Source organism: Colletotrichum jinshuiense, chromosome 9, assembly GCF_051148585.1.
Source record: "Colletotrichum jinshuiense chromosome 9, complete sequence".
Taxonomy (NCBI): Eukaryota; Fungi; Ascomycota; class Sordariomycetes; order Glomerellales; family Glomerellaceae; genus Colletotrichum; species Colletotrichum jinshuiense.
Genome location: NC_139316.1, coordinates 2,201,192 through 2,210,960, shown reverse-complemented (window position 1 = coordinate 2,210,960; position 9,769 = coordinate 2,201,192). Strand labels below are relative to the sequence as shown.

Sequence of the window (9,769 nt, the reverse complement as noted above, 5' to 3'; positions counted from 1 at the left end):
ACATGTTTTTTTGGGGGTGCGGTAGCGAGTAAAGGTTGGGAGGCGCGGGTTTCTTGTTCTATACCACTTTGTCAGTTGATCTTAATGTGTATTATTGAAAATGTGCTCGAGCACCGGCTGGGCGTTGAAGGGATAGAAGGTCCGCGGTATGATGCACCGTATACCCATTAGGAGCTAATGAGAAAGGCGTTTGATGATCATCATGACCTCCGCGATGTATGGCTTTCGAAGTCCGCCGTGGCTGCAAATGTGTTTATCCGGGGTGCCACCACTTGGTTGGTGTATAGCACCGCACCTCAACCAGCCATTTGGCCATGCGTGGCCACAGATGGAACTTTGGAGACGGGGGCCGGCTCGTCAAGGGGACAGAGAACCCATCCAAGATTCCCTGGCGCAGTCCTCGCTTCGAGATGTTTCACGAGCTGAATTTCGAGTGGCGGAGACAGCTGGGCTACTGAGATATCTCTCGACAAAAGCCAAATTTTGTCTGTTGTGCTCCTAGCATCGCGCTGGACTGGAAATAGGATTATAGGGTACGAGCGATGAGGAAGGTCGACGTCAAATGAGGTGAGGGATAGAGTTTTGGTTCCCGCTGTAAGTGAGTCGCCCGCTTGTGGCGCTAAGGGCTGCGAGTTGGTTGATGGAGGGTATGTCGAGAGTGCGAAGAAACAGAAGCGTGCAGCAAGCCAGCCTTGGTCAAAAAGATATGCCGTGCGATCGGAGGCGGTCCGGGTAGGTGCGGATAGAGATGCAGCTTTCGTTCCAGAGGCGGAGTTGGTCAGCCGAAGCGCGACGGGGAGGTTTCGAGGTTTGGGTGGAGGAGGGAGCGGCCTCTTTGTTTCCTCTTTCCCCGTCCGCAATTCCCAGCGAAGAAAACGCACGAGGGCCTCTCGACCTCCACTCCGCGACAAAGGAAACGGGGTAGCCAAGGGAATTGCATCCCGTATACTCGGCCACCCCCTTCCTGGTTCATCCAATTGTCTACTTGTGGTCTGATCAATCGACCGCCAGCCAGCCACTCAGCTTACCGACATCAGGATCACGCGCTGGTGTGTATCCCATGCAAAATGGTTCGGCTTCGGCTTCACCCGAAGGATTCTGCGCGCCGAGCTCACCTCAACCGCCGCATCCACTTCAACCCGCTGCAGAGCGACGCAAGCCATACTTTTCGGCCGATCGGTCCCTTTGCCGTCCGACCTCGACAGGCTGCGACCAGGGCGGTCCTCCGACCTCGCAGGCGGCCGACAAAGGTTACAGGAGGAAAACGCCTCTGGTCAAGCTTGTGGTGCGGTAGTGGGGCATCGGAGTGGACGAGCTTCCGGGTCTAACGCACACCGACATAGGTAGTATGGACCGAAGTTGGTGTGATCCATCGAGGGCCGCCAGTGCCCGGGATGCGGTTGTCGGCTTTAATCAAGCCTTCATGCAATGCACACACACACACACGAACGCGTCGCAGACGACCTTGCAATGATGCGGGTTCGGCTTGGACATCTGTCAGAATCCCGTACCGGGATCAATGGTTGAGAGGAAGACAGCCGACCAATTGTATTTTGCCAAAGGCGGCTGCTTCAAGTGTCGGTTTCGGGTAAGATTGACATACAAAGTCGACGAAGAGGTTTGGGATGCGTTTTTGCTCGGAGAAAGTCTAAAGAGCTGCTCGGTCTCCGACTTGCAAGGACCATTCAATTGTCTTGACATCGAAGTTAGCTGTCTACCGACATCAGTGGGTATTGCAGATGAGGTTCGAGATCGATTGTCTCCTCCAACGGGCGCAATTTCTTCGTGGCTGGAGCCGTGCGATGTGAATACATTCGAATGTAGTGTAGTAATATTGAGCGGATAACTGCGGGCAACCCAATTATTAATACGCGTTACACAGGAGGATTCCTAACCACTGGTACCTCCACCAGGACTAAACATGTTAGCGCGGGACTTGGCTCCATGTATGGAGTACAGGCCGCTTAAGCCTGAGATTGTGGCTCGCGAGCTGATGTGGCTCGTGTGGTTTCTTAAGAACATTGAGAGACGGTTGGCTTATTGGCGAGTAAATGCGGTGCAAAGTTGTCGTAACAGATATGCCGCTAATTGAATTTGCATGGTATTCATCATTTCATATAGTATCGTAGGATTTCCAGGTCTTGTGGAGTAGGCAATGTGCATCCCATTTCCTTGTGCTAGCTTAGGATTGCGCCAACTTACCAAGATAGTCTAATACCTGGTGGAGGTATATTAGAGTAGGGGACTTATGTTGAGCAGCCTGACACCATGGGGCGAATGTAGTGTGGCTCACTCTCTTTGAGTGGACGGTCTCACCGTCAGACGGGCACACTCAAACGCCCATGGACAAAGAGGAAGGCCTGCCACAACAGGCTGCAACGCGGCTTGCACATGTGAACCTCCAACCAGGAAGCGAGCCAAGACTCCCGAACTGCAGCCTTTCTCCCAGACGGCATATTGAGTGTTGCATAGTTTTGAAAACTAGAACCGGAAGGATAATTCTAGAATGTGCCCTGGGGATTGACATGCCATGCTTGCTACGAACTACAAAAGTCCCGACGCAATTCGTTGTATTTGTGATATCACTGCTGTTCCACGGGGCTTCTTGGGAGCCATTGACTTGTCCAGATGACATGTTTTTTTTAATTGAGTTCTTGTCGCGGGCGTGTGAACTGTTGGAAATGCCGTCATGTCGATACATTTTCTGCCACAAGGAGGGAATGGCCGCCGGCCGGCCGATGGCGTCTTTATCTCAGCTTCACCCACGCGGATGTGTGACTCCAGGCTGCACTCCGCACTCCCCTCCGCAAACGTGGCGGCGAGCCTCTTCGATGTACCAGGTCTACAAGGAACACACCGGCGTAGGCATAAATGTGGGGTTGTCCCCATCCGAAAGGTGTAGACTTGTCGAGCGAAGGGCGCACTCTTGACAAGTTGATGCACGAGCGACCCATACTAATCCCAGTCTGGCGAGCCAACCATTGATGACTCCGACTTGGACGCTCCTCGGAGCCAGAATCCATCTGGCTTGATCTCATCCGCTGCACGGCGAGGAAGGCTTTGAATAAAAGAATTCGACGCCTGGGGCCGATTGTCCAAGTTTGCATCCTTCTTCCTTATACCTTTCTTTTTTGCCCCCGAGGAACCCGTGCTTGTCAAATCGAAGCCGGTCTAGCCTCCCGATCGGTCATAATTGAACAAAGATTACATTGGGCGGGGCTTCCGAACGCCCTTTGGCCCTGACAATTGACAAGACTCTCGACGCGATACGTCGAGACCACGCCCTATCGGTCTACATCTGCAGGAGGTTGCTCCATGACATCGACGCCCTTCGATCGATCACCCAGGTCAGACGCACGCCTTTCCTAAGGGCGAGTTGCAATCATGACAACCATCCCCGAGGATATGGACCAATTCGTCAATTGGGAGGCGGCCGCTGCAGAAGTGGGCAGCATCTTCAACATGTCATCCCAAGACATGCCCCCCACTGACCCAAACCTCGACCTGGTTTTGGAAAATGTCGACGACGACGACTTCGGCTTCCTCGCTCTTGAGCATTTCTCTGGAGAATCTGCCTCAGATGCCGTTCTCACCGGCAATGCTCTCGGTCCTGTAGACAATCAACTGAGCAGCGCCCAGGAGGAATGGTGGTTCATGCCTGACTCTCCTTGCATCAACTGCACCCTGGGAGGATACCAGTGCAAGAAGATCAAGGAGGGTCGCTTCAAGAACTACTGTACATCATGTGTCGCACTTCGAAGCGAGTGCAGCTTTGCTGGGCAAATGTCCGGCCTTGCTGACCTGCGCACGTCGGAGGCTTTGCCTTCACAGAACCCTTGGCCCATCATGGGAGACCATCCACGAACTGTTCTTGAGGACAGTGATCTTGCGGTTGGTCTGCACGGAACGTCGACGCCGGACCTCATGAGAAGCCTGGCGACTTCCGCAGACGAGCCTGCCGCTGCGATGCCCAGCAAGACGACACCCCCGGCCAAAATCGGTGCCCGCTTCTCTAGAGAGTCTGTTCGCATCCTGAAAAACTGGCTCTCGACACACACGCGCCACCCTTACCCCAGCGAAGAAGAGAAAGAGATGCTTCAGCGGCAGACAGGCCTGAACAAAACCCAGATTACCAATTGGCTCGCTAACGCACGGCGTCGGGGCAAAACACATGCCCCTCGCTCAACCTCGCCTCATCCTCGCAGCAGCTATAGCGGCCCCATCGATATTCCTCAGAGACGAGGAACTCCTGCCCCGGATGGCAGAGTGCGTAACATGAACCCGCTAGAGCGATGGGTTGACTCTCCTCCCGAAAACGAACCTGCCGAGGTTACGGCCATTGCTCGAGCCGTCGCGTCCAGTTCTGGCGCCTCATCATCAGGTACGGTTTCAATTCTCACGGTCGCAGCCGGAAAGGGCTTGACAATTCTGCGTTGTGCCGTTTCGCGCCCTATCTTAGCAATGCTGACAGTTTTCTAGGCCTTACTAGTCCGTATAGCTTCAACTTCACTGACGACGGATCTGGGAAATCGCTCTGCAATGCTTCATCGGCGAGCAGTTTCGGTACCTCTCACTCCAGTGGTGGCTCATTCGCCTCCGCATACTCGCATGCGTCTCTTGGGTCATTCGGGTCATTCGGATCATTTAACCGTGGTCGTCGGCGTCGCAGGAGGCGTGCCGGCACCAAGGGCGTCGAAGAGAAGACGCCTCTCACCACTCCGCACAAGACCTTCCAGTGTACATTCTGTACCGAAACGTTCAGAACCAAGCATGATTGGCAGCGGCACGAAAAATCGCTTCATCTTTCTTTGGAGAGATGGGTGTGCTCTCCTGACGGGCCGGTGGCACTCAGCCCAGTGACCAACCAGCTTTGCTGCGTTTTCTGCGGCGAAGCCAACCCCGACAGTGCCCACATCGAGAGCCACAACCACTCGGCCTGCCAAGAGCGAAGCCTGGAGGAGCGGACATTTTACCGGAAGGATCATCTAAACCAGCACCTGCGTCTTGTTCACAATGTCAAGTTCGTGGACTGGTCCATGAAGACCTGGAAGGTCGCTACGCCCGAGATTCGGTCGCGGTGTGGTTTCTGTGGTATTGTGATGGACACTTGGTCTATTCGCGTCGATCACCTGGCAGAGCACTTCAAGACTGGTTACACGATGGCTGACTGGAAGGGTGACTGGGGTTTTGACACACCGGTGCTCGAGATGGTCGAGAACTCCATCCCACCATGTATGAATCGTCCCCTCAGCTATCCCGTAGATAAGCTACCGAAGTCTAACTTGTGGTAAAAATAGATCTCATTGATAATGAGCGGAACACGCCGTACCCGTACACAGCCAGTGGTGCGCCCGCAGAGACCCCCCGCAGCGCCTACGACCTCCTCAAAATCGAGTTGGCATACTTCATGCAGAACCACTTCGACAAGACCGGACGGATGCCTGACGACGCAGAGATGCAGCTTGAAGCCTGCCGTATCGTATTCGCCTCCGAAATATTGTCGATTCGTGAATTGTCGTCTCCTTTCTCGTGGCTGCGTGATCTGATCATGTCAAGCGAGGATATCATGAAAGCCGCCAAATTTGGTCCTCTCCGAGCCCAAGCAGAAAACAGACTGAGTACGCTTCGAATTTCGGGAAAGGATACCCTGTTTGAGTCGTGTAGATTGGAGAGTGGGCTTCAGGAGTTTGTCAGAGCGAAGAGGCTGTTAGGCCTAACAGCCATGGATGATGAGCTGCAAGAGGAGGCAGCCCAAATTATTAGTGAGATTGAAAGTATAAGTGTGTCGCCATCGGACTTCATTGCCAATTGGCTCGTCAAGCTCATCTTTCAGTCAACTAGCTGGCTTGCAAACTTCAGACAGCGGGCACATCTCCCCAGAACTGAGGACATTGTGAACGAAAACGAGCGGTCGACTGACACCACCAAGATCGACTCAACTATCCACAACTACAGCAGACTGGAACGGTCCTTGGCCGACTACATGAACATGCAAATAGCGTTGGGCGCCGATCCTGCCAACATGGATGCCGATTTGCAGCGACAGGCTAGAATCATCATCTACGAGTTCGACGACGGCTGGAACCAGACCGCTGCCGACAACTTGGAGTGGCTGTCAGCTTTCAAGCAACGAAATCTGCCCGCTTCAGTTTCGGGATCGAGTCTAAACACGTCGCCTGCGTCTCAAACTCCGATCTCCCAAGGTGGGATGCAATTTTCCGTCTCCGGGACTTCACCATCAAATGTCTCCGCCAACGCTTCAAACAGCCTCATCTTCCCACCCACGACCAACCAGGCAATGGGTCAAACTCCATATGTCAAGACCAGCCCATTCTTCATGAACGATGCGAACTGCTATTCAAGGCTTACCAAGTCACTGAAAAGTTATGTCAACTCGGTTCATCATATTCCGTCTGATTCAGAGCTACAGCATCAGGCAAGGCTCCTTCTGTATAACGATGATGACCAATGGAACCAAACAGCAGCGGACAACGCCGAGTGGCTGCAACGCTTCAAGCGCGATGTCGGAATCATCAAGGAACCCGGTCCCGGTCTTCCGGAGGGCGACTCTTGGTCGATTTCACAAGGTGGGACGGGCTTCGCGCCCCCCTATGCCTTCCCGGGTGGCAACATGGCTCCCTTCAGCGAGAAGTCCATGAGTGTATCTATTCGCGACAGCAAGGTGTTCGAGACGGATACGAATGTCCTCAACAAGTACCTCGAGACCTTCAAGACGCGCTACGCGAAGCCCGCAACCATCTTTTGCGCTCGCGAGCTTGAGGACGGCCTCGTCAAGTTTGTCGAGATGGAGATGGCCATCACGGGCCGCTTCCCCGACGACGACGCCCTTCGCGCTCAGGCCAGGCTTATCATAAACACTGCCACGACTGCGGCGGACGACCCTACTCTGTTGGGCAAGTTCAAGGACTGGATGATGACGAAGGAGCAACAACCCGAGCAGCAGCAAGCGCAGCAAGCGCAGCAAGCGCAGATTCTGCAGCCGCAGCCGAGGCTGCCGCCGTCGAACTCGGCGTTGCCTACGGGCATGGATTTGACGCTGTCGGATGCGGAGATGAATGACATCTTGCAAGGCATGCACTTTGATGATTTCAGCGCGGCAGACCTTGATATGGGCATGGGCATGGGCCCTCTTTGATGCAGAGCGAGACCGCGTTTGATGACGACTTTAACGATCTCTTTTTTTAACATAGATATGTGGTTTGGATTTGTTTGTTTGTTTCCAACTTGGGGTTACCATAAGTGAGAGAGAGAGAGAGAAAAAAAAAACAGATGCGATGGCAGCAGGTTCGACAGGCTTGTTAAAAATGGGAAAACGGAATGCAATAGGGGTATTGCCAGTTTTAGACTTGACTTGTATACCCAATGAGTGCTTAATACAAAAATATTAAAATCCAGCTCCAAGAAAAAAAGTCGTGAAAGCCGATGCACGCATTTGTCGACTATGCCGTCCCAGGCAGGGCAGCATTTATATATGCTAGGCCACTAATACAAAGGTCCACTTCACTTCCTATAGAAACGGTAAGAACGACAAAAATACCAGGTGTTCCACAAAAAGTACGCAATATGGATGCTAGCCGTCACAGAAATGCAGCTTCAGGTTTGTCATATTGTGTTTACTTCTGAGGCATTGTTGATTTGTGAACCTTTATCTCCCTTTTTGTGTCTGAGTAATCTAGCCATGTCAGGCGACGAAATCACAAAAGCGTTAACTTTAGTCATCTCAGAGGCCAAGCAGAGAATAGATGGAGTATTTCAATAGTGTCTAACAAAAGTACTCCGTTTGAAGTATATTCCCTAGAGAATAAGTTTTACAAGTTTCTTAGAGCGAAGAGGCTACTAGGCCTAGTAGCCATGAGCGATAAGCCCCAACTGGAGAGAAGGCAAAGGCAACACAAAGGTAAAAGAAGTACAAGAATAGTCTCAGTAGTAAGAATAGCAGACATAATGCCATGCTACACCGGCCGATTGTTTCTACAAATGCTGAAAAATTTATGGGGGCTTTATTTCTTCTTGACAAAACTGAGAGTTTATCATGAAAACGTTGGCCAAATAACATACAATGTTTCTCAGAAACATCGAACGGGCTCAGGTGACAACACTGTCTGTGGGGACTACAGGGCAGCGCTCCGCGCCTTTCACTAATTGGCCAGACTTTTCTTGTGATATGGTACGTCTTGCCATTTAAAAATAGTTTGCTGTGGTAGAAGCTCGTTGTAAGCTCGTCGTTTGAGCTTCGTTTTCAGAAAAACTGCCACCGGATAACGCGGCAGCGTCATTGATGGTAAGATTTGCGTGAAAGACGCGCCTTGACAGTTGCTATATGCACGTTTGTGTAGTGCTGATATGATTTAGAATGGTAACAGCAATGATTCGATGACCGATCTACTGAGGAGTAGTTAGTAAGGTAAGGGAGCAACGGGACCACCAACGTGGCTTGCAGCGGTGAGGTCAGTTAACTGAGCGTGTTGGGATCCCAATGGCCTTGTTCAAGAAGCTCGTTGTATGAGTGTGGTGGTCCTATAATCCTCGCCGACGATGCCCTAAAGTACCTTGCTACTCAACTACTGGCATCGCCTGATACATTCGGCGGGAGTGAAGAAGCTGCCGAACGATATGCAGAGCAAGTACATGCTGTTCAGTCAGAGTCAGTTGATGCCTTATGGTCGCTTGAAAAAACATGACCACAGGCGTTGTATTGCATTGTTTGCTGGATTGTGACTAACATCGTGTAATACAACGCCGCCAGGAGTAGCACCAAGATTTGAAGACAAACATAGCTGCACTCCTTTGCCTGCAGTTAACGCCTTTGCCTGTAGTTAACGTTTGACTGTTTACTGGGTCTCTACTGCTTCCGGTTTGCCTCCTATTGTTGCGAATGCCTTCAGCCTAGAGTATCCTACCCCCTGCCTCGCAGCTTGCGCACCTGTCTGACTGAGATGCGGAGGTGACCTACACGTCCAGCTAACATATGAGAATAGTGAAGTTATAAAACCTCGCGACTACCCGTGCCTCAGCATTCCCATGGCAAGATTCTCGCATCTCAGTACCGTACCGGATATCCTACGCGACATCACAACATGAATTTAGCCCCCTAGAAGCCATAAGCCCATAGATAGGCACTTGTTCGGAATGCCCACTGTTCAACCTGCGAGACCTAGATGGCCGTGTAAAAGGTTATTCAGTTGGCCGACACTGTGCCTCTGAGAACAGTAGCGGTCCTTTTTTACTTATACTTGTCCCCCAGTAGTACTTGGCGACCCACGATAACGATCATCAAGTACAAACCCTCCCAACAAGCCTTACTTGCCGGCACTCTGACGCCCTCAACCATCTAAAAAACTGTCAAACGCTCCTCACCTAACGACTACTAGTATAAATTAATGGTACACATATACCCTTCGGTTATTTATGCTCACTTCCTTTTCACAAACCAGATCATAATGGGTCGTTCGTTTTGTCTGGACACCACGGGGCTATCAATACTGCTTGAGTCTCAGTCCCGATGGACAATAGTAGACTCGAGCGGTGTTTGCATTCCGGCTTTGCACAAGATCAACTGCATGTGATGGCTTGTGAGCGAGGTCGATTTTTGACAGCGCTCAAGGCTTTGATCAGTTGTTTTGGCCCGAGAGGGGTCGCGTGCCTCGTTTGAAATCAATTAAGCAGAATTAGAGGCAGTCACGTCCCAGATTCCTACCTCTTTAGAACGCGCAGTACCATAACTGGGTCCGCCTTTTTCTTTGCGGTG

The 9,769-nt window shown here is 51.8% G+C and overlaps 1 protein-coding gene across 1 annotated transcript; it reads left to right on the top strand.

Annotated features, from left to right (window-relative positions):
- Nucleotides 1-3,384: 3,384 nt before the first annotated feature.
- On the top strand, nt 3,385-7,156 carry EsH8_IX_000606 (uncharacterized protein; the record flags this gene model as incomplete). The annotated part of the gene is made up of 3 exons (XM_083266942.1): nt 3,385-4,381; nt 4,480-5,232; nt 5,298-7,156. The coding sequence occupies 3 exons, from the start codon at nt 3,385-3,387 to the stop codon at nt 7,154-7,156; spliced, it is 3,609 nt and encodes a 1,202-aa protein (XP_083130507.1).
- Nucleotides 7,157-9,769: the final 2,613 nt, after the last annotated feature.